Source organism: Leguminivora glycinivorella, chromosome 22 (assembly GCF_023078275.1).
Source record: "Leguminivora glycinivorella isolate SPB_JAAS2020 chromosome 22, LegGlyc_1.1, whole genome shotgun sequence".
Classification (NCBI taxonomy): Eukaryota; Metazoa; Arthropoda; class Insecta; order Lepidoptera; family Tortricidae; genus Leguminivora; species Leguminivora glycinivorella.
In genome coordinates, this window is record NC_062992.1 from 4,514,149 (window position 1) to 4,540,583 (window position 26,435).

General features: G+C 38.3%; 1 protein-coding gene across 1 annotated transcript in view; it reads left to right on the top strand.

Annotated features, from left to right (window-relative positions):
• Window positions 1-26,435, top strand: part of LOC125238075 — a 115,878-nt gene that overhangs the window by 12,849 nt on the left and 76,594 nt on the right. Inside the window, exons 3-4 of the mRNA XM_048145364.1 lie at window positions 13,741-13,840; window positions 15,195-15,303. Coding sequence (XP_048001321.1) covers window positions 13,741-13,840; window positions 15,195-15,303 — 209 coding nt within the window. The remainder of the gene's footprint in view (window positions 1-13,740; window positions 13,841-15,194; window positions 15,304-26,435) is intronic.

Sequence of the window (26,435 nt, forward strand, 5' to 3'; positions counted from 1 at the left end):
AATGTTTTCAGGGTATAGACTAGATAGACTTGTCCTGACATCTTTTATGTAGGGTTTTTAAGTTCTATGCACGACCTTGTAACTCACGAATAACAGTACGGGAGTAGAAAAAATATATTTTAACATCAGGAAATACCTGTTGAAAATTTCAATAAAATGTAATAGCTAGCTTAAATCTAAAAAATTAGGCATTGTACCATGGATGCTGGCGAGGAAATATCGCTGTAGGTATCATCACATACTTATGTACATTTTTAACCCCCGACGCAAAAACGACGGGGTGTTATAAGTTTGACGTGTCTGTCTGTCTGTCTGTTTGTCTGTCTGTGTGTGTGTCTGTCTGTGGCATCGTAGCTCCCGAACGGATGAACCGATTTCGAGTTTTTTTTATTTTAAAGCTGTGTTAGTCGGGAGTGTTCTTAGCCATGTTTCATGAAAATCGGTCCACTAGGTCGCGGTCGGGGGTTTTTTCAAAATTTTAATTTTTATTATATAAACTTTTCCAGCATAATAACAAGCTCAGTTACAAAAAAAAATATCCATTTATAAACGAATCTGAATAAAAGCCGTGTAAATTTAACAAAGCACATCAAAATATTAATAAAGGGAAATTTCACAATTTTATTACAGTATATTAGGCACCTAATAAGCTTTATGAGATTTAATTTGAATAAATAAAATGAATGTGGTCAGAAAATCTTTGTAACAAGATTTACTTTCATTTTACTTTGAAAACATTCATTTTAGTCGCCTTTTAATAGGGAACATTCCGGCAAAAACCATAGAGTAAATTATGCATTTTATGTCTCAAATATAATATCGTTAATTTCGTTAATTAGGAGTGACAGGGGATAATACGTTTCGTAATAGTCCAACAGATTGTACCTTGGTTTACTTATTATAGATATGAATAAATAAATAGTAGAGGATATTCTTACACAGATTCATATTTTAGTCCCACAGTAAGATTTTTTCGCCAATTTTTTTTGTGTATTTTATTTTAGTTTTATTGGATGTATTTTCACATTGGGTAAAAGTAAATTTTATTCCTAAAACTGCCACATAAAACGATCATTTTCAATTTTTTTCTAAAAAAAGACTTTTTTACAATGAGTCACTAGTTACTTTTTATAAATACGAGGATAGTTAGATTATGCGGCATCATTGCCATCAGAACAGCGTTTTGTTCTGTAAAAATAAGAAATTGTTAATTTTTTAATGTAACTCTGAAAGTAGGCAAAATCCAGAAATGTTTATATGACATTTTACTCTTCTAATAGGGATCATCCACATATTACGTCACACCAAATTTCAGGTTTTTGGACCCCCCCCCCCCCTATGTCACGCTTTTTTGTATCCCTTTAACAGGGATTGTCACATTTAGTATGACCCCCCCCCCCCCTTACACTGTGACGTAATATATGGATGACGCCTATGATGAGGAAAACGCTGTTAAAATTATTCAGTGTCCTCATGCTACACCGCGTACTTAGTACTATTTTTTTGCTACACGCACGTTCTACAAGTATGCAAATGGTATAAGGCACTGGTCCCACCGCGAGCTAGCAAGCTATGAGCTATCGGCTATAAAAACGAACAAAAGATAATCACTCCCGTGTCAAAGAGACACGGCGATGTGTATAGCTACTCGCCCAGCGGTGAGCTATTAATATCGCCATGTCTCTTTTACTTACACGGGAGTGCTCATCTTTTGTTCGTTTTTATAGCCGATAGCTCATAGCTTACTAGCTCGCGGTGGGACGAGTGCCTAAAATCTGTCAGAAAAATAGAAACCCTAGATTTTTTCCTCTATAATTAACCCATTACCTGCGACCATATCGTGACTCCGCTAATGACAATTTAATTATATTACTCATAATGTGACGCATTACAGAGCAGCATAAAAATGAGTGGCAGAACTAATTAATATTAATTACCTATACAAAACCGACCTTTTAAGCAGAAACGTCTGCGAGTGAAACTATATAAGGCACAGCGGGGCAAATCTCGACTGGGGGGCAATTGTAAATGATCCATTTTTACAAGCTTTTATTCAACTTGCCTTGTTGGTATGTTAGTGTGCGTCAAAACGTTAGAAATAATAGTGACTAAAAAGTTACTATAATAGTGTCTAAAAAGTGAAGCGCCGTGCCGGACACCCAACGCTGAGCTTCAAAACCCGGCGAAGGTCGAAGGCCGATCTCCGCGTACGGCCGAAGGCCCGGAGCGTCTCTGAGCTGAGAGGCTCCCAAGCACGCCAGGCCGCAGGCCGAGCTGCGGATAGACAGTGCTCCATCGTAGAACAATAGAAGAATCATAGATAACCTAACCACAAAATTAAAATTTTGAAAAAACCCCCGACTGCGACATAGTAGACCGATTTTCATGAAACATGGCTAAGAACACTCCCGACCAACTCAGCTTTCAGGCAAAAAAAACTAACTCAAAATCGGTTCACCCGTCCGGGAGCTACGATGCCACAGACAGACACACACACAGACAGACAGACAGACAGACAGACAGACAGACAGACAGACAGACAGACAGACAGACACGTCAAACTTATAACACCCCGTCGTTTTTGCGTCGGGGGTTAAAAATAGCTTGACAGACTTTATCTCTCTTTACACCGTGTTTTTATTGAATTCCGAACTTTAAGGTAAGATTCTTTAGTTCAAATACAATCAATTTCTCTAAGAAATTAGCGTCTTAACTCTTACGGTTATCGAATTATTAAAAAAATAAATTTAGTTACTGAACACGTGTGTGGCATCCCTTACCACTTCCTAATGTTATTTTCTTTTGACATGTGCCGTCAAACACTTGACAATGACTTTAATGTTATGATTAAGGTCCTCTCACACTAATTAATCCATTTATTATGTATGGAAACGAAAAACATTATTTTTTCAGATTTAACAAAAAGCGATATACAGGATGGTTCCTGATGATGAACCTAACTGCGTGTCGAATTTAACGGAAAACAAAAAAAAACGCGGTGTATAGCTCGTCCGTATTAGTGCGACAGTGGCAGTCGTGTATCGTTTGCCACGAAGCGTTAACGATAGTATTCTTGGCTACACACCCTGTGCCATTACTCATTAAATCGATATCCATTATGGCGCACCTGACCAAGGCTTAATCATTATTGGAAACTGTATATGGCATATTAATATGCGTTTTAGTTATTGGTTATAAAAGGTATTTCATGTAAGTAATTGTGTACTGATTTATTAAAACGGGAGTTTCTGAAATCATGGATTTCCTGTAGTGTACCTAGAGGCACATATAATAGAAAACATTATAAATAAGTAAATACTTTATTGTATTACCACCAAAACAAACATTTTATACAGCAGAAAGAAGATGGTGAACTACCTTTTGTAAAGGCAAACTTATTGCATTTAAAAATATTTTCTTTTAAATGTTTAGCTACTTACCTAAACTATTTTTTCCAACTTTATGAGCGTTTATTTTTTAAACTAGCCGAAAAAACCTCGCGTGATTTATGCATGAGCCCTAAGGAGCGAGGCCTTACCTAAACTCATGAAACATTTTTCTTTTTTGCCTCAGAAATGCACTGTTTAAATATTTCGGGTTTCTTCTGTTACACAGTGTAGGTATTTAAAACCGCGTAATTAACTTTATTAATATTGAATAAGCGAGGTATCCATTGTAAAAGGTGTTAACTGAGATTTTTATTTTCAGTTTATTACTTTTAGTAAAAAGCCGCTTTCCGAACACTTTTTAAAATTTTCAATTTATAATTTTATTAAAAAACTGCTGTCTAATAACAGTTTGTTAATTTTTTCGCCTTTTGTTGACTATGCCACAGCTGAACCCTTTATCCTAAATATCTACAAATTTAATGGATATTCTGTGGAACGGATTCAGTCATAATGGTTGGCTTTATGACGACCTTAATCCTGACTAATATAGCTTAAACCGAGCAGCGTTTTGCCCGATTCAAAATGAGTAATAATACAAATTAAGCGATAGCTTGTACCTACAATTTATAATAGCTAATATTATAATACCATCTGTGTATAATACAGACCGATAAAAGAAAATAAATATCACGCGGTAACTGGTGCCGTAACCGAATGGTATTTCTGCGACACGAAACGAAAACGAAACGCCGCGAAAGATAGTCCCTGGCTCTGTCGCGCCAATACGCAAGAGCGATAGATATCTACGAGCGTTTCGTTTCGCAAGCGTTTGTGGCTATTCAGCTACGTACCCTGGTTGGAAATTTCACCCTTCACCACCACATCCGACCATGGTAAGCGCTGGTGGCCTAGCGGTAAGAGCGCGCGACTTTCAATCCGGATGACGCGTGTTCGAACTCCGGCTCGCACCAATGAATTTTTGGAACTTATGTGCGAAATGTCATTTGACATTTGCCAGTCGCTTTTTGGTGAAGGAAAACATCGTGAGGAAACCGGAATAATCCCAATAAGGCCTAGTTACCGTTCGGGTTGGAAGGTCAGATGGCAGTCGCTATCGTAAAACTAGTGCCTACGCCAAAATTTTTGGGATTAGTTCTCAAAGAGGAACTCAGGCTCGAACTAAGCCTTGTCAAATGATCACGGATCATGATGATCCTACCACGGGTAACATAGAAGTCATCTGTGGGATAATTATGGGTTCAATTGTGATAAGGTAATGAGTTTCTTTATTTATTTACAACTAGCTTTTGCCCGCGGCTTCGCTCGCGTTAAAAAGAGATAGATAGTAGCCTATGTCACTCTCCATCCCTTTAAGTATCTCCACTTAAAAAATCACGACAATTCGTCGACCCGTTTTGCCGTGAAAGACGGACAAACAAACAAATACACACACTTTCCCATTTATAATATTACTAGCGACCCGCCCCGGCTTCGCACGGGTACTATACCTACATGTAAACCTTCCTCTAGAATCACTCTATCTATTAAAAAAAACCGCATCAAAATCCGTTGCGTAGTTTAAAGATTTAAGCATACATAGGGACAGAGAAAGCGACTTTGTTTTATACTATGTAATAATAATTATAATTATACCTCTACTATGTAATGATAATGATAATGAAGTATGGAATAATCCTCGAAATCGTTTTTTTTTTTATGTGGTTTAATCAACGAAACAGAGATGAATAGATGTCTATATCAGAGTTAATCAAAGATGGCCGACTTGGTCGGTACAAATTGAATGAGCTTTGGTCTGATTGGGGGTCGAAACTAGACATGTGTCTTCCATGAGTCTACAGCTACACGATGACAAGGTATCAATGAGAGATACAAGTTGCAGAACATTCTTAAAATTCTAATGAACACAAGTCAAATTATATTCTATTGAAAATATTTCAACTTGTGCTATCTTAAAGTAGTCACACTACCATATATATAAATTAAAACCGAAATAAATTAAACATATGAAAGAAAAAGTGACCAAGGCCTCAAAGGCCTCGTTCTACCCTAGGGATGGTCAGAGGGCGCTACGAATCCTTGTATAGATTTGTTTTTTTATCATGCAGAAACTTCTGCCAGCGATATTACATATTTTTAAATTAAAGGAAAAATTGAAAATTCACACCTCCGGCAGGACTCGAACCTGCGATCTCTGGCTTTGCCGGAGCCAGCCTCTCTCCCAACTGCGCCACGGACTCCACAGAAGCGGGGGAGTTGGGAGCGGAGCTGGCTCCGGCAAAGTCAGAGATCGCAGGTTCGAGTTCTGCCGGAGGTGTGAATTTTTCAATTTTTCCTTTAATTTAAAAATATGTAATATCGCTGGCAGAAGTTTCTGCATGATAAAAAAAAAACAAATTTAAAAATAGCTTAGTTATCCTTACATAAATAAACATTAGCAAATTAAGCAAGCATCAAAATCAATATTATCCTCTCACCAGAACGTTGTCAAAATATTTACTTAAACGATAAATTAATATTCCTCGTGTAATGACATTTATATTCCTCGTGTACACAGTAGCTGTATTTCGGTAATTTTCCTTCTCAAATTATGTATCGGCCTCATTCGAATTTTAATATACTTACCTGGAAAATTAGGTAGCTAATGGACGCAACACCCATGCGCGGATCCAGGGGGGGGGTCATGGGGGTCATGACCCCCCTGGAGCCTAAGTCGGCCATACAAATAGACCACGTGACCCCTCCTGGGGCCCCGGACCTTTACCACGTGACCCCCCCCCCCCCCTGGGGCACGAAGCTGGATCCGCGCTTGGCAACACCGCCACCAACGCCGGCGTGCGAGCGCCGCTGCGTCGCATATGCGACACTTACAATAAGAGTCTCGTCTCGGTCGGCATCTTTAACACAACCAAGATTTAGTACAAAAAGCAAATCCTTTAAATAATCCCAGAGGAATGAAATGGACGATCAGACTACTTTTGTTAGTTTTTTGTTTGTTCTATTTTACTTCTTTTGCTAATGACAAAATTACCTGGGTGCGTAGCCGAATGGCACAAACGCTCACGAAACGAAACGCTAGTAGATATCTATCCCTATCGCTCTTGCGTATTGGCGCGACAGAGCCGGACTACGTTTCGTTTTCGTTTGGCGTCGGAGAAATGCCATTCGGCTACGGGGCCTGAACTAACTACACTTAGATAATTCACTCACCATAACCTTTACTTAAGTCATTAATGTTATTCTCTAAGCCCTTTGTCATTTTCTTCATATTGTGGACAATTATATACCTATATTATGCTGTAGGTCACATAATGTTTACTTTACTATTCGGCTACTTGCCAAACACTAATGTAATTGTTTAACTATAACATAATAGTCAACGCGTATCATTTTATACGTAAACTCAATGTATCAATGTATGTCTCGGTGAGAACTGTTGTGGAGGTAAATGCATGTTTACCATACAGTTAAGTTAGTTTTTATACAAAATTATGTACATTTAACTCTGTTTGTTCTCCTAATAAATAAATAAGGCAACACCACATAATTGACACAATTTCAATAAAATAGATATTGTCTTTCAAAGGTTTGTCAATGACTAAAATCTAGGGATGTACCGACTAGTGATTTGGCCGACTAGGCCGACTACCGACTAGTCGGCGTTTGGGTGGCCGATTAGTCGGCCGACTAGTCGGCTAGTCGGCCAGAACATAATTTTCGACTAAATTCACCAGAATTTTTGAATGACATTTTTGGTTCTTTCGCGTTTTCATTTTTTTTTCCAGGTTCAAAGGTCGATGAGAATAATTATACACATTTTCCATTTTTTAGCTTAAAATAAATTACGGTACAGTACCCGTCGATAATGTGTGCACATCGGTTTTTCGTCTTCGTAGAGCGTTGTCTCTTTCTTATGTGACGTGTATCTTGCAGATGTGAATTATACACATTTTCCATTTTTTAGCTTAAAATAAATTACGGTACAGTACCCGTCGATAATGTGTGCACATCGGTTTTTCGTCTTCGTAGAGCGTTGTCTCTTTCTTATGTGACGTGTATCTTGCAGATGTGAATTATACACATTTTCCATTTTTTAGCTTAAAATAAATTACGGTACAGTACCCGTCGATAATGTGTGCACATCGGTTTTTCGTCTTCGTAGAGCGTTGTCTCTTTCTTATGTGACGTGTATCTTGCAGATGTGACGTTAATTGTCTCTTTCCAAAGACCGATGTGCATTCTTTATAGCTGTTCATTGTAGGACATTTAGAATACGTACATAATACGACCATAAATCACCCCTTATTTTATTTTTGTACCTAGTTACCTACTGTTTTCCTATCACTTATCAAGTGCCGACTAATCGGCCTACTTTGCCGACTAGTCGCCGACTAATCGCCGACTACAAATATGGCCGGATAGTCGGCTTTCCCGACTAGTCGGTACATCCCTACTAAAATCCTCCTTTCATGGCACCTTAGCAGCAGCAAGCGCCTTATGAATGTTGTACACTGCGACATTTTTTACATCGTTCCACAATCACTTCAATATCTGAATTAATTCCTGACACCTCTCGCTATTTTGGAATATGTACGCGCCCACGCAATCTAAGTAATACTTTTTATTTGATTTTTTTTCACATGTAGCTGTACGATTTTGGCGGCCCCCTTACCATTTGGCGCCTAGAGCAGTCGCTATACTTGCTCTACGCTTAATCAGCTACACATTCTTTCACCTTAACCCATTGCAAATTAGTTGAAAAAAATGTACACATATTTATGATTTCGATTGTACCTACTATTAACGACTTAACGAAACATACATTTTTTTTTCACATTTGAACATAATATTTAGGTACGTATTATTTAATTGTATTTTACAACACACTGATTTATTCACTGCATGTAATTACTGCATATGTAACCTTGCAATCGTATATATTGATATGGGATTACAAAGTTACTTATGCGGTTGGTGATGTAGGAAAACTGATTGTTTGAAAATTTCGTTTACACAGATATGTATTCCCAAACAGGGTAGGCAGAGCACACGAAACTACACTTTTCAGTGCCACCGTTGGCAAATTATTAAAGGGTTGTCAGCCTATTCGCACACACCACAATGGAATCCATATCCCATAGTTGACTTCTACGACTTCCATGTGAGGAAATGGGGTTGTTAGATTTTTAACCCATCACCACACCGGGCATCTGTATAAATTTATTATTTTACATAGACAGGTACACCGATTTAGGTATTCACTGCAAATCAACTGCAAATATAACTTGGTAATCCTATATATTGATATGAGATTACAAAGTTATTTATGCAGTTGATGTATCTAAAAAACTGGAATGAAATTGCAACATTTCATAATTTTTGTGTGATCTATACACTAAACACTTACTGTATTCTAAATTTAAAGCTTCCAAGTGTACTAGAAGTGTTTTATTATCATTGATGATCGTGTGTCAGTCAGCCAGTGAGTGACAAAACTAAGAAACTTTGGCTAGTAATTATTCCTAAACGATTGGTTCAAATTTAATGAAATTTGGAATATACCGTGTTTATACAATGACTACTTGGGTGCTTAAAATTGATGCTTCTAGTTTTATCCAGAACGGAGTAACAGGGGGTTGAAAATGGTCTGAAATGCTTCGAGAAAAGGATGGTACGGCCGTGCCTCTTTTTGCTCGACTTGGCGGGGGCACTGCCGTGCCCCCAGATAAATAAATAAAATGGTGACAGAATGATGGCCGCTTTCGGATGTAAGAAGCGCCTGGCATCCGTTGGCTCGTTGAGTGGACGACATTCGAAAAACTACAGGGAACTACTACCTCTGGATCGGGATAAGTGGCGTACACGAAGCCTATGCTCAACAGCGGGCGACTATAGGGGGCCTATGCTCAGCAGTGGGCGACTATAGGGGGCCTATGCTCAACAGCGGGCGACTATAGGGGGCCTATGCTCAGCAGTGGGCGATTAACAGCTGATGATGATTTAAGATTTAAGAAGTTTTTTTTTTTTTTATATAATCTGGCCAGTGATTGACCTTAGTCGCACCTGATGGAAAGTTAAGACAACGCCGAAGTTGTAGCTCACTGGTTCAGTAATAGCCTATTCACTCTTGACTTGAATACACCCAGATTGTATTCGGCCGGGAATGCAATGAATGCGATAACTAGTATTTAAAAACTAAGTTTGTCACGCTATGGTGTTAGCTGTAAGTTGCAAATGGAATTCTGACAAATAAAATAAAATGTATGATGGTAAATCAACTGTAAATACGATTTTGATACTAGCTACAGATTCTAGTGTCTTACACATAAACTCATAATTCACGCCAATACTCCCAAAAGGGTTAGGCAGAGCACATGAACTGATCAAGCTTCAGTGCTACTCTTACGCCGTGGCTTGCGTGGGCGACGGTCGCGCGATGGTCGCGCGACGGCGATGCGACGCATACGAAATCAAACCTTATCGATATGGAAGTATGAGACGCGACGGCGACGGTCGCGCGACGGTCGCGCGACCGTCGCCCATGCAAGACACGGCGTTAGCAATGAGGAGGTTGAAAGAAAACAAAATTGTTATATTGTACTGACTTGTTAAACCCCTTTTATAATATATCCGACGACCGGTCTGGCTCAGTCGGTAGTCACCCTGCCTGCTGAGCCGCGGTCCGGGGTTCGAATCCCGGTAAGGGCATTTATTTGTGTGATGAGGACAATTTGTTCCTGAGTCATGGATGTTTTCTATGTATATAAGTATGTATTTATCTATTTAGGTATGTATATCATCGCCTAGCACCCATAGCACATCTCTGATACTGGCGATCAAATATATGAAAGCACATAAGCTCGTGTGGGTAAACGCGTACCATGCTTGTATGAGTGAGATATGAGAGGTCGAATGTTTGCGTTATTGACAGGCGGTAACTGTGAGGTAACCGAGAGGGGGTGGACGCCACTTTCAGCGGGGAGCGAGAGTGGCCATACTGTACGATAGTACTATTTATTATACTGTGCCCATAGTACAAGCTTTGATTAGTTTGGGGCTAAATTGTTCTGTGTAAGGTGTCCCCAATATTTATTTATTTTATTTATATATGTATGGATACCTGATACCGATAGTGTAGTACCGATAGTGATGGCAAGCGGACAAAATTGCGGAATGGTGGCTTACAGATGTAAGAAGCGTTTGGCATCCGTTGCCTGGACGACATCCAGCGGAGTACGCTGGTTCGATTCCAGCTCGGAGCACTGGAGGCTTTGGTCACTTTTTCTTTGTATATGACATTTATTTAATGTTTAGAACATAATAGTAGTGTTACTACTTAAAAATAACAAGTTAAAATATTATCTATGAAAGTAATTTAATTTGTTCTTAGAGTGACATCCAGAAAATTGCGGGTCACAACTGGATGAGACGATGAGACTAGCTCAGGACCGGGACAAGTGGCGTGCTAGAAGAGAGGCCTATGCTCAGCAGTGGGCGATAAAAGGGCTGATATGATGATGATGATGATGACCTAATATGTCACTTACATATTACGTATCATTTAAGTAATACCAAAGACATATGTAACTCCGTATAGACAGTCAAAGAAAAAAACGTACCATAAAACCATACAGAAAAGGGTACGGAGACCTAGATGGCGATACACCTTTGAGGAACGCTCGGCTAGATGGCGCTAATATTAATATTTGACATTTTAACACATATCAAACTAAGAATATGCTCCAAATTGTCAAAACTGAGGTTCAAAACTTTTAAGCCTGTGTCGAGAGATGGCAGTCTATGCACTGTGATTACACAGTAACTCTCTATAATACTCGATCCTTTTTGGTAGTAACTAAATAAACCATTCAGGATCAAACATTGTTCTGTGACCTTTTGCGGAATTCAAATTATTCCATCTGCCTTTGAAACGCTTCACGATTACTATTGTTATCCACATTTAGGATCCCAGGAAAGGTCAATTCCGGGCCTCTTAGGCCGGCTCAGGACCGATTTGCCCACTCCCATTTTGTCACTGAGCTTAGAATAAAGCGGAACAATTACTGAGTTGGAAACTTGAACCATAACCTTATCTGTGTTTGAACCAAAGATATATGTAACTCTGTATAGACAGATAAAGTCAAAGAAAAAAACGTACCACAAAACCATACAGAAAAAGGTACGGTGACCTAGATGGCGTTACACATTTGGGGAACGCTCGGCTAGATGGCGCTAATATTAATATTTGACATCTTAACACAATGTCATGCTAAGTATATGGGCCAAATTGTCAAACCTGACGTTTAAAAGGTTTTGTTTTTGTCGAGAGATGGCAGTCTATGCACTGTGATTACATATTTTACTTTGACAGTAACTCTCTATAATACTCGATCCTCTTTGGTTTGAACTCAGGGTCTTTTGTTTCAACTATATAAACAACTCAGGGAAAACGCAATAAATGTGTACCTACCGATAAATACCTATTTGCAGACAATACTTTAGAAAATATGTGCAAAACTAAACATTCGTCGCCTATGACCTTGCAAACTGAAAAAAAACTTCACTATCCTCATCATCGTCCTTACGTTATCACGGCATTTGCCACGGCTCATGAGAGCCTGGGGTCCGCTTTGACGACTAATCCCAAGATTTGGCGTAAACACTAGTTTTACGAAAGCGACTGCCATCTGACCTTCCAACCCGAAGGGCAACTATCCGAAGGGTATCCTAGCAAGATCGATCGCCATGTAATAACAAAGTTAAGTTATCACAGATGTGGATGGGCAGAGTCACGGTATGAGGTGTAGTCAAATGATAGACACGCGTAGTAGGTAAAGCGTGAACCTTTATTTAACTTATCTATGGCTTACTTATTTATACACCCTGTTTTTATTGAACTCCGTTAACTTTAAGGAAAGATTCTTTAGTTAAAATACAATCAATTTATCTAAGAAACTAGCCTCTTATCTCTTACGGTTATCGAATTATTAAAAAAAAATACTGTACACGTGTGTGGCATCCTTTACCACTTCCTAATGTTATTTGTTTCGTTACGTGCCGTCAAACACCTTGACAGGTCCTCTCACACTAAGTAATCCATTTATTATGTAATAAACATAATTTTTTTCCGAATTTAACAAAAACTGATACACAGGGTGGTTTCTGATGTTGGACCTGCGTGTCGAAGTTAACGGAAAACAAAAAAAACACGGTGTATATCGCGACTGGCGAATATCAATGGACATTCGCACATAAGTTCCGGAAAAACTCATTGGTACGATTCGGGGTTCGAACCCGTTACCTCCGGATTGAAAGTCGCACACACTAAACGCTACGCCATCAGCGCTCATGCACGCTTGAAGACATAGCATAGTGGACGAAAAAAATGTGACGAAATAGAACTATGGACAAATGGGTCCAGGCCCCGTAGCCGAATGGCATTTCTCCGACGCCAAACGAAAGCGATACGCCGCTGGCTCTGTCGCGCCAATACGCAAGCGCGATAGAGATAGATATCTACTAGCGCTTCGTTTCGTGAGCGTTTCGTGAGCGATTGTGCCATTCGGCTAGCCACCCTGAGCCATCCGGGTCCCTTTTGTCTCCTTTTGTGGTGGCAGTGGTATCAAATAGGATCAAATATTATAGAGAGTTACTGTCAAATTAAAGTACGTAATCACAGTGTATAAACTGCCTATCTCTCGACACAAACTTAACACTGTTAAACCTCACTTTTGACAATTTGGCCCATATTCTTAGCTCGATATGAAAATGAAAATGAAATATTTATTTTTCAAGTAGGCATATTACAATGCGCATATGAATGTCAACGATATGTGTTAAAATGTCAAATATTAATATTAGCGCTATCTAGCCGAGCGTTTTCCAAAGGTGTAGTACCATCTAGGCCACCATACCTTTTTCTCTATGGCTTCGAGGTACGTTTTTTCTTAGACTTTATCCGTCTATACGGAGTTACATACCTATGACTTTGATGCTATCAAAGTGCACGGCGCAATATCATTGTTGTCAGTTATTTGAATTCGCCGTGTAAAGGCAGATAGTTTTCAATCTATGATTTGTTTTGGGTAGTGGAGTCAGATAAATATACACCATGTATTTATTAAATTCCGTTAACTTTAAACGAAGGTTCTTTAGGTCAAATACAATTGACATCTTTAAGAAACTAATAGCGTAACACGGTTATCGGATAATGAAAAAAGTTCTGACATGTGCCGTGCTCGAGGACTACTTAAATATCTATGTATTGATTTGAAATTTAAAATAGTTACTATACAATTAAAAGTATTTTTTTTATGTGTCCGCTCTTCCTCAGGGCATCAGACCGGTCTCCGTTCGACGGCTCGTGCTGCTCCGGCTACCGGCCCGTGGACTCGGCTAGCTTGGACACCCCTGACGAGGATGAAATGGAACCGGTGAGAATACACCAAGATAATTGCAGATATATGATAGTATGGATTCCATCAATTATTGGCATCTCTACTAGATTAAGAACATTGAAATTCATAAGGTACTGATAACCTAAATTATATTAATTTATTAATGGCTATAATGTAATTTAAAGTTTCAGTGCTACTCTAGGCAATTAAGGGGTTGAAAGCAAACGAAATTGTGACATTGCAGTAACAGGTTGCTAGCCTCTCGTCTACGTCACAGTTAACACATATCCCACAGTAGACTTCCAAATCACCCACGGGAAGAAAGAGGGGGTGAAATTTTTAATTCCTTATAGATTCAATGTGCTTTGCCTCTTCCTTTATGGGATACAGGCGTGATTGTATGTATGTATGTGTAGATACAATGAAATTTTCTGACTATTCAAATTTTCTTTGTTATTCATAATTCTTAATGTAAGGTAAATTTCGAATTATACACCGTGTTTTTTTTTTGTTTTCCGTTAAATTCGACATGTCGTTAGGTTCGTTATCGGGACCCATCTTGTATAACACATTTATAGTTAAATTCGCAAAAAAATAAAGTTTCATCGTTTTCATAGATAATTAATGAATTAATTAGTGTGAGAGACCCTTAAGAATAATATTCAAGCTAGTGTCAAGTGATTGACGGCACATGTCAAAACAAATAACATTGAGAAGTGGTAAAGGCTGTCACACACGTGCTCAGTAATTAGTTTTATTTGTTTAATTAACTCGATAACCGTAAGAGTTAAGACGCTAGTTTCTTAGATAAATTAATTGAATTTTTTTTTTTTTTTTTTAGTATAGATAGGTAGAGACGTTTGACCACGATCACACCTGATGGTAAGTGATGATGCGGTCTACGGTGGAGCACGCTTACCTATGAGATACCTATTTACTCTTGCTTTAAAGAGACCTGGATTGTACTCGTGCGGAAACACAGACTTAGGCAGGGCATTCCACTCCTTGGCGGTTCGCAAAAGAAATGTTGAAGCGAAACGCTTAGTGCGTATTTTTGGAATACTGACCATGAAGCGATGCCGCATTGCCGATTGTCTAGTGGTCCTATGGTGAAATGGGGACGGAGGAACAAGGTTATACAGTTCCTCAGCGCACTCTCCGAAATGTATCCTGTAAAATACCGATAAACTGGCAACCTTCCGAGGATGCTCCAGGCTATGTAGTCGAGAATTGGTCAGCTCGTCGTCATTGATGATCTTCTTGGCATTTGGTCTAAAGAACCATCCCTTCAAGTTAACGGGATTCAATAAAAACAGGGTATATTACTTGTAGTTTTGACAACAATATTAATTTCAAAAACTATCATTATTAACCTTACAATTCATTTCAGATACCCAAATACAGAGTGGTTCTGCTCGGCGACGCAGGCGTCGGTAAAACTGCCCTCGTCTCCCAATTCATGACGTCAGAGTACATGAACACATACGACGCGAGTTTGGGTAAGCAGTACTTCGAAAATAGAACACACGGTTAACCTTTTAACCGCTTAGTATTTTTCATCAAACCGTACATACGGTTAACCTTTTAACCGCTTAGTATTTTTCATCTTGCTGTACACACAGTTCACCTTTTAACCGCTTAGTATTTTTCATCTTGCTGTACACACAGTTCACCTTTTAACCGCTTAGTATTTTTCGTCGAGTACATACGGTTGACCTTAAAACCGCTTAGTATTATTCAAGCATGCTTCTACTGCGGCAGGTTCGTTACACTGAAGTTTGTCTTATCAGCAAGACCCGGAAAAACGCCCGTTATTTTAAAATTATAATCACTATTTTGGATCCATTTATGCGATATTGTTTATGTCAGTCTAGAGCCGTTTACAGCGTTGAATTTGGAACTGTCTTTAATCCGATTGTAGTTCAAAATTCATTGTTTTAAGGAACTTGGGACTTAGCATGTTAATAGTTGTCGTAGGTAATAAAAAAAGTTTTTGTACGGAGCAGGGTGATTTTTTTTAAATGACGGGCATCTTTTCTAGCTTTGCTTCAACTTGCGGCAAAATGAGCTGTATATTGAGTCAAACTAGGTGGTGAAAAGGTTAAAAAATCGATGAATAAGCTTCGACATTATCATCACACATAACACAATATTGCGTGCCTAGCATGCGCCGCAATCCGCTTCGGCTTATTTATTCATCTTTATAAATGCATGCTTTTCATTTTTCCTATTTATCTTTACCATCATGCATGGGTAGTATAACTAATACCTACTTAGAATTTTTTCTCCTGCTTTTTGTTATTACGTAAATTACCATTGTTTAAAGTTTTATCATTTTTTCGAAAATAAACAAAACACACATTATTAAATTATTATAAACTGTACCCATCACACGTGTTCTAAAGAAAAACGAAATAACATATCTTCACATTCACATTTTGTATACATAATGCGTATAATATTTCCGTTATTTACCCAAGAAATAAATCTCTTCAGAAATGTACCACTAAGTGAATGAAAATGGAGTTGTGAATAGGCTTTTATTGACCGGGATATAGGCCGTGAATACCTTTTACCCCTGTTACCCTTGATCATGACGTGTGGTGTGTGTCGAAATATCTCGGGACCTCGACAAAAAACAAAAAATAAAAAGGTAATCACGGCCAGGGGGCGTAGCCGAATGGCATTTCTGCGACGCGAAACGAAATCGAAACGCCGCGCCGCAGAAATGTAGTGTCAGACATGTACTCTGTCGCGCCAATACGCAAGAGCGATAGAGATAGATAACTACGAAAGGGATATTATCATGAGCGTTTGTGCATTCGGCTACGCACACAGGTCAGTTTGAGTTGTTTCAACGCCGTATTTAGGCACGCCACAGACAGTCTTAAAAATTCATAATCTTAAAAAACATTTGTGTGTAACCTGTCAGTTCAACTGACAGAATTTTAAGATTAAACTGACAGATTGTATACAAGTCTTTTTTTAAGATTATGAATTTTTACGACTGTCTGCTTTAGGTATAAAAAATATTTTCGCAGAAATTGCGAAGCATCTGCTAGATGTTACTGGTAACAGAAGAGCTGGCAACTTCCTCGTATAACGTATCAGCATTGCGATACAGTGAGCTAATGTTGCCAGCATCCTTAATACAATGCCTCAAGGGCCTAGGGCGAGATATAAGTTATTAGCTATGTTTTATGTTCAGCTTTAGTTTATTATCTAAGTATGTTAATAATAAATAAAAGCCTTATATTTATTACAAATTAGAGAACAAAAACATACAGCTTAAACTTTATGTCTACCTATAACATAATCTAATCGAATACTAATCTTTTACATTACAATTTACTGTTTTTTGTACAAGAACCCTTCGCTACTCGAAGATGAAGGCCTCCTCTAGTGATATCCAAGTGTCTCTATTGTTTGCTTTATGCATCCATTGATCACCAGCTACTTTTCGTCAGTTCAGGGCTTTGGGTTTGCTTTGATGTCTTGTACCTGATGGTTCCTTCCAGGTGGTCAGTCTATGAGTCCATCTACAGATGTCATATATACCTACCATAGATCAAACAAGCGTATCTACTTAGCGTGTCAAATGAACTCAGTAAAATCCACTGAGTTGTCCGTCTTAAATCGCAGATTGCAGCTTTCGGGCGTAAATTCTTGTAAGTTGAAGTCAACAAAAACATTAAAAATTACCCGTTACGTGATATTTAATTGCAACAACACAAAAGTTATGAACACTCAAGGGCCTGAGACATATTTAAAACTAGCTTTTGCCCGCGGCTTCGCTCGCGTTAAAAAGAGACAAAAGTAGCCTATTTCACTCTCCTCCCTTCAACTATCTTCACTTAAAAAATCTCGTCAACTCGTCACTCCGTTTTGCCGTGAAAGACGGACAAACAAACAGACACACACACTTTCCCATTTATAATATTAAGTATGGATCACAGGCAAGTAACAACTTCAGTACAAAATCTGACACACTCGGCCCTTATACAAATAGATGAATTTGTTCCTTCTATCTGTGGGTCCATCGGTCGTCTGTCATTCTAGCGACGACGTAATAGAAGACTAATCCCCTTATTCATAAACGTACACTGAAGTTATCAAGCCGATAAACATCGTTTGTCCCTTTCCGACGTATTAGTGTGATAGAAAGGGACAAAGGAACTTTATCGGCTTGATAACTTTAGTATACGTTTATGAATAAAGGGGTAGGTGATTAATGTTTTCACTCTCCCTCCGCAAATAAATCACTTTCCATAAAATTTTGCTCATTTGGAGATTAAATTGTAACATAATATTACACCGTCTGAAAAATTAAGCCCGATTTGTCTAACAACAAATAGCATTCATAAATCTGTTTAACTCCCCTAATTGATTAAATATCCAAGGCTTTAAATGAGACATGATTAAACCAGTAATATTCGTTCGCCGACGAAATTAATAAACCTAGTCTCCGTCGCTTATAAAACCCAATTTATACCGTAATTTGTAATTACCGCCGGCGTCTTTATAAGTACGGTTTGTAATTAAAATACTTGATTTTCGGTGTTGAGAATTAAGACAGTGGGCATACATTTAGACGAGCATTGTAACTTTAACATTCATATTGAAAATGTCTGTAAAACATCAACAGTTTTAAGAACAAATTAGACAAACATAATAATATGAGATAAACCTAGAAAAAGATACCAGGATACAGGCCATATCAGTTGTTTTTTCAACTGCCTGCCTGAATTATATAAATAATAAATAATAATAATAAAAAATTTAATACATTTATTTTTCCACTCCGAAAGTTACGAGAATCGGTAACACGTGAGGCAGCCCTTGTAGCATACCATGACAACGTAATGTCTGTTCTCCGATATGGAATTACCATATGGGGTAACTCCCCTGATATTCAAAAAGCTTTTGTTAAACAAAAAAAATGTATCAGAGCTATATTTTCACTTAAGCCACTTGACCCTTATAAACCCATATTTGAACATCACAAACTTTTGTCTTTGCCTTCGTTATATACATACGAAACAGCTGTATTTGTGCATAGCAATCAAAAATATTTTAATAAAAACTATGAGGTGTTGTACTACCTATTGAGTGTACCTAAAGCCCGCTTGAAACAAACAATGCTTAGTCCATATTTTATGTGTATAAAAATATATAATAAGCTTCCTATAAACATAAAAAAATCAACATCTGAATCAGTTCAAAACTGGTTATGCGATCACAATATTTGTTCAATTAATGAATTTTTAAATCTTTAATGTAATTATTAATAATATGCATGTTTGGCTAAAACTTGTAAATAGGCTAGGTCTTTGTATTTGGTAGACGGATTAATATCAATCCACCAGAAATAAATAAAATTTGCATGCTTGTTTAAGTAGAATATGGAGAACTTGTCATTATATTATACCAACCCTTATGTAACCCGTATTCCGCAAATAAATTAATTTCATTTCATTTCATAGTTAAAGGGATGGAGAGTGACATAGGCTACTTTTTGTCTCTTTCTAACGCGAGCGAAGCCGCGGGCAAAAGCTACTATGCTAAAGCTTCTATGTATATACGTATGTATCTATTTAAGTATGTACACCGTGTCCAATAAGTCCGAATACTCACATTTTACCTCAGTTCTAAAGATATAGGGATCACAGGCCATCAAATTCTTATTTAAACTGAAGAGTATATTCCTTTTAATAAAATACAAGCACAAAGTTCATGAAAGTGTCTAAGAAAAACAAAGAGGTAAAAGTGCCAACAAAATACTTGCTCGGCACGCAGGTGACGAGTTATTTTTTATAAGCAGAATCTGTATGTGATAAAACAGACGCCACGTGTCCAAAATAAACTATTATGGGTACCGAGGATAGATAACGTTCCGGGCAACTAGAAAAATGTGCCTAGGTTCCAGAGCTCACCATCGGCCCAGGTGTGGGATGCAGTATGTAAGCGAGGTAAACTACCTTCAGTACTTACAGATAAAAGCGTTAAAATCAACGTTTTTTTCTTTAAAACCAAGGTTTTGGAGAAAAAAATGCCTTAAAGTTAAAAAGGATGCTTGGGAATGAGTATCATGTGTCCCAACAAGACGCACCTCCAGCACATTCGGCAAATGGTATTCTAGCGTAGTTTCAGACTAATTTGGCAGTTTTTTATCCGAAACATGAGTGGCCACCCAGGCCTCCAGGTTTAGGCGTATTAGACTACTTTGTATGGTCATACATGCTTTGAAGACTAAATTTTTATAAAATCATAAACCTAGATCATTTCAAAAAGATTATTGAGAGTATTTGGGATGAAATGTGAAGAAAACGGTGCGTGCCGCGTGTGATCCGTTTGAGAAGCGTTTGAGGCTGGTAAACAAGTTAATGCTGGAGTTATTCCAAAACATTTGTTGTGGATGTAGTAAATAAGAGTGCCATTCATAAAATATAATAATAATGTAGTAACTATTTGTTCATTTTGTTTTATTGGCTATTTGTGCTGTATTCAAACTTATTGGACACGGTGTATATCGTCGCTTAGCACCTATAGTACAAGCTTTGCCTAGTTTGGGGCTAAGTTGATCTGTGTAAGGTGTCCCCAATTGTAGGTGATCGAGCCGCCAACGGTAAATATAACACTAAAAACTTTATATGTACAATTTATATACACCATATTATTACATAAACGAAAAAAGCACTGGATATTTACAAAACAACATATTATTTAAAAAAGATGTGTAAAATAAAACATTCGTAGCCCATTGACATGACAGAACAGAACAGACAAAGAAAAAATATACATAAAACAAAAGACGACACAACAACCAGAGACTGCCAGGGCGCAGCACGGATGTTGGTAGTTACGTCGCCTACCACCAATATCTATTTATTTGAATTTTCTGCCTTTTTTGAGCCAAGATTTGGTTGGCCATCTACACGTCCGAATAAAAGTCTTCAATATCTATTGTATTTGCAGTACTCTGAAGTATTTCGATTCAGAAATTCCTACAACCGGCTATGTAGTTACGAAGCAACACGGCAGACTAGCATAAATGCATATCGTACGTGCATCGAATGCAATACGAGCAAACCGAGCACTAGAACAAATTGTCCCAAGGTATCTAGCCAACGTTACAGTCGTTTACGTTCTAGTGTAACGCCGTGTCTTGCGTGGGCGACGGTCGCGCGACCGTCACGCGACCGTCGCCGTCACGTCTCACGCCGTGTCTTGCGTGGGCGACGGTCGCGCGACCGTCGCCCACGCAAGCCAAGCGTAAGGCTTTAGTGGACAAATGGATATTCGATTGGCGACGCGTGCAACGGGGGGCGAGTGTGCGGCGTTGACTCAAGACACCTAATATGAGCATATGTTTCTTTAGCTTCATAAGTGAGAACCTGTATTTGGCTTTGTAATTTTATTTTGGATTGTATTGATAACTTCAGCTGTTGGTTTTCCAGGTATGTAATAAAAAAAATATTGTTTGACATGCACGCCGCACGCCAGGCCAAATATGAACGTGCACCCAAGCCTTACGGTCCTGTTACACTGGCAACACAATCGCCAGCAATTCAAATATCATTGCCGCGCTTGTTCAATACGCACCAACTAACTATGGAGCAAACGTGGCAATGGTATGTGAATAGCTGGCAATAGGGATGACGATTACATAAAAAATGGCATTCTGTTTAGTTTAAAAATACTGTCGTCGTCTAAAAATACTGAACATAATATATATTTCGCTTTATCTAATGAATAAAAAAATACAAAGCTACAGGGCATCAAAGTTCCGAAGTGGGGGTTTGGCTCTATTTCCATCTGGATATGTTTATATTTCCATGAAAAGATGTGTCGCTCCGTGGGCGCATTTTCATACAAGCCAACAGCTCGATGTTGTCAGAGACGTATCGCTCCTGTGTAGTGGCGCGACAGAGCCAAACTGCGTTTCGATCGAGCGATTGTCGCTTTGGCTAGGCTGGCCGTACCGATTTCAGATAACGTTTCTGCAGTACGTGCAAATATGCACTGCATTTTGAGTGGACGAGGTTGGAAATCGTATAACGTTTGCTGGTAAAATATTGTATGATTCGCTGTCGAGCCAGTGCCATTTCAATAATTGGTGTCTGTTGCGTTTTATTTTTGTACGCCCATGTTTTGATCGTGAATGGGATATAGGCGATTAAAATAATAATTATTAAATGATCTTTGAATATCTATTTAACTGGAAAACTTATCTAGGTTCCATAGGTAAGATCCTAGGACCTAAGAATCGATTTTTTTATAAATAGATTCAAAAGGGAGGGTTATGTAAGTATTTATCCATACTATTTTTTAATATTATAAATGGGAAAGTGTGTGTGTCTGTTTGTTTGTCCGTCTTTCACGGTAAAACGGAGCGACGAATTGACGTGATTTCTTTAAGTGGAGATAGTTAAAGGGGTGGAGAGTGACATAGGCTACTTTTTGTCTCTTTTTAACGCGAGCGAAATTGCGGGCAAAAGCTCAAAAACTGGTATCTTTATATGTATAATACGCGTCGTTTCAGGGGCGGGTCGCTAGTAAAAGTCATAAATCCGTATCCAAAGTTAATACAGGGTACCCACACTGTGCGTGCAAAAACACCACAATATTGCGCGCGTACACCCTTGTCACAACTGAACTAAGGATTAATACACAATCTAATATTATAAATGGGAAAGTGTGTGTGCCTGTTTGTTTGTCCGTCTTTCACGGCAAAACGGATTTTAAGTGGAGATAGTTGAAAGGATGGATAATGACATAGGCTACTTTTTGTCTTTTCTAACCCCCACTTCCCTAAAATGGGGGGGTGGAAGTTTGTAATGCGAGCGAAACCGCGGGCAAAAGCTAGTAATTAATGAATATATTAGACGGGATACTACACGAGGATAATTTCATCCCGTGTAGCGCGGGTTCAAAATTCCACTACCCCCTTTCTTCCCAAGGGTACCGTGGAAGTCGACTGTGCGATATAGGTACAATTTTATTGAGAGCGATGGGATAGCAACTTGCCACTGTTGTCACACACTGAGAGAAATTTGCATTGTGAATTTAACAAGTTCGACTTGTTGCGGTTTATCCGTTTGAATCAGCCAAACCTATGTTTAAAACAATTATGTGTCAGGTTGTTTTTATAAAATCGACTTGTTGATTCAAATATATTGCCGATTCAAATGACAAGTAGCTTGTTGTTTGAACCAAAGAGCACGTAGGCGCTATTTTAACCAAAAAACTTGTTGAACGAACATGAAAACTGGTTGTATTTTCTCTCAATGCAATTTTTTTTCAACCCCTTTTTAGTGCTCTGCCTAAGCCAGGCATTGGGAATTTTGGGTATACCTTTGGGAATAAGGATGTAAGTATATGTATGTATAATTTCATTAACAACCCACAGACTCTAAGGAATTCGGTCACCATTAAAAAGGCCGGAAACGAATAATTAATTTTCACGAGTTTTAAGGAGATAATTTTGGACATTTCCGTGACTTATTTCCGCAAGGAGGTGCTTTACGTGCGGGTCAAAAAATGGTCTTATCATTGGTCCATCCATCATAGCCAGAATATAATGCCGTTTATAAAAATTATATTACCCATAGGCCGGTTTCACACTACGAGCCCCAATGCAAATGATATCGTCTAGTATGAAAAAAATATTATGTCCTAACTTCGACGTCAAAATTCAGGATGAATTAGATGATTAGTAGAACATGTAACATAAAAACAAGAGAGCTTATAATGCATATTTTATTTATTCAAAACATAAATTAACAATTTTCCTCACTAGTAAACAAAAAAACATAATTTCACCAAATGTAACACTCGCAAAAATGTTCGTCTTCAGCGTAGCCGATGCAGAAAAGAACAACCACCACTTGGTGGCGTCACCTTTTGCATCTAAAACGGCCTTAATTCTGAGCGGCATTGTATCTACCAACTGTCTATACTCCTCAGGGGTTATTCCATTCCAGACACCCACAAGTTTCTCCTTAAAATCAGCTTTGGATTTAGAAGGATCTTTTCGCAACTTTTTCTTCATTTACCACTACAAAGTTTTTATGGAAGACAAGTCTGGACTGCTGGATGGCCATGATATGGTAGGAATTTGTTTTTGTTTCAGCCACTCCATCGTTGTCTTGCCAGTATGATATAAGGCACCATCTTGTTGAAAAGTAAATCCATTTATATACTTAAACTTTCTTATAGACGGTAGTGAACTCTATTCCAAGATGCTTTTGTATTTCTCTGCATTGACGGTTCCATCTATAAATTGCAGACATCCCACACCCTGTGCCGACATACAGCCCCAAATCATTTAAAGATGCTGGAAACTACACCTTGCGTTCAAGACAGTCTTTGTGAAATGCATATCCTTTTTCTTGAATGACTTTACTTCGTTCATCGCCAACTATGACCTCAAATTTGGATTTGTCGCTCCATATTATTTTTCGCCACTGATCGGCAGTCCAGTTTCTGTACTTTTGTGCAAATTTCAACCTGTTAGTTTTCTGCTTTTGAGTAAGTAATGGTTTCTGTTTAGCGGTGTGAAAACCGAAGCCCATTATTTTCATTACTGTCTTTCAGGTATCGACTGAAATGTTTATTTTGATCGCGTCATGCCATAGTTAGATAAGTTCTCCTGCTCTTGCATGACGATTTTTCCTGATGATGCTCCTCAAAATCCTGTTTTCTCTTTGGCAGTTATTCTTCGACGGCCAGATTTATTTAAACAGGAGACGATTCCGTGTTTTAGTTGATGCTGGATGATTGTATGCGCCGTAGATCTTGGCAAAAAAAGGTCTTTGGATATTTTGGAACGTAGATTTGCCGCTATTGTTACTGGAAATTATAATTTTCCTCACTGATTCAGGCACCGACTTACCTCTTGCTATTTTGATATAAAGATGTTGTAGAATAATTATATTTTTTACAGAATTTACCTTTTTATGTAGCCGTATATCATATCAGACGACTTATAATATTATTAATTCAATTTAAAATATTATTGTATAATATAAATCTTACTAAACTATTTTTATTTAAAATAGACGACCTATTATGCCTCAAATATGAACTAGGCGTATTTTTTTGCTTTAGATATGTTATTTTTATGATATGATTATATTAAAACATATAACATTAGGGCATTTTGTACGGCGCAAGATTAAACTAGTTTTAATGGCTTAGTGTGTCGTGTATTCCATTTATCATCAAAGTCAATCTGGGTTTAAACACCAGTTTCGGAAATAAATATCGCACGTTGAAGTGTGACTAGACGATATCATTTGCATTGGGGCTCGTATTACGCCCGATCCAAACCCGAGGAAATATGAAATATGGTCCATAGTAACCGTATAGTTCTATGGCAGCCATTCTCAAAGTGTGCTCCGCGGACTCCTCGCGGAGCCTCTCTGGGGGCTCCGTGTGAATTTTGGGTACCTAATATGCAACTTCAACTCTCTTCCATAAAACCAAATATTCAATTGTTGAAAAATAAAAAACAGATTCATGTAATACCTCATATTAGAATCTAGTGATTAGATTTTACTATCATGATTGCTTACTAAAATAAAGATTGCAATAAAAAAAAAATTTAATTTAAGAGTTCCGTCAGATGTGTCCACTGTTCCCTATTTGTTACCTCTGTGACACTATGCTCCTCGTAACACTGCCCTGTTCGCGCGATTATCGCACTAAGCAGGGACCGGACAACCCCTTCCGCGCTACAAGCCTTTCATTGGGAATCCCTAACGTAAGGACGACCCAATCGAGAGACTCTCCCTTTCGAACTGCAAGCCCATTCATTTGACTAGCCCTTACAAAAAACTAAGCAAAACAATAAAGCTAGCCCTGTGCATTGGCTTAGCGCTATCCGATACGGCTTGCAAGCCTTTAATAAGGGTTACCCTTATTTTAAGCGCTATTTATAAGGCTTTCCCTTTTGTTAAAGCGTAGTCGAGCCTTGCGTAAAAGAGACAGGATTATGAATCTAAGCTATTGTAAGAACAGGAAGGAAAATGCGCTGTTGCCACTCCGCACTATGCGCCCCATTTTTAATTTTGCAACGAAACATGTTTTCGTTGGATAAAAGTAGAACACGGCTAGAAATTATTTTTTCTCAAACATGCAATGAAATATTGTCTTTACGTTCCTTAAAATGGGCTGGGAAGTATCGCTTTTTGGGCGCAACAACTCGAGAGGACTGTAAAGGGATTTCATATTATTTTTTAGGCCTAGGCCTGCAAAGTAACTTTTTTTTATAAAATATTGTCCTTTAGAGCATTTTTTTTTATTTCATTGTATGTTTGAGAAAAGCACTATACATGCCTCGGCGTGAAAACGGATTCCCGGCCTCGTATCCCTATCCGGCCTCGCTCGCACGCTCGCTCGGCCGTATATACCCACTTGGCCAGAAATCCTCATTTTCCCGGCCTCTGATGTAATGTACTATTAATGAACTGGGAGACAAGGAAGTGATGGATCGCCTGATGGTAAATGATCATCGCCGCCCATAGATCAGTATGTACGTTCGTACGTATGAATGTATGTAGGTATGTATGAATGTATGTAGGTATGTATGTATGAATATAATTATGTAAATATGTATGTATGCATGTAA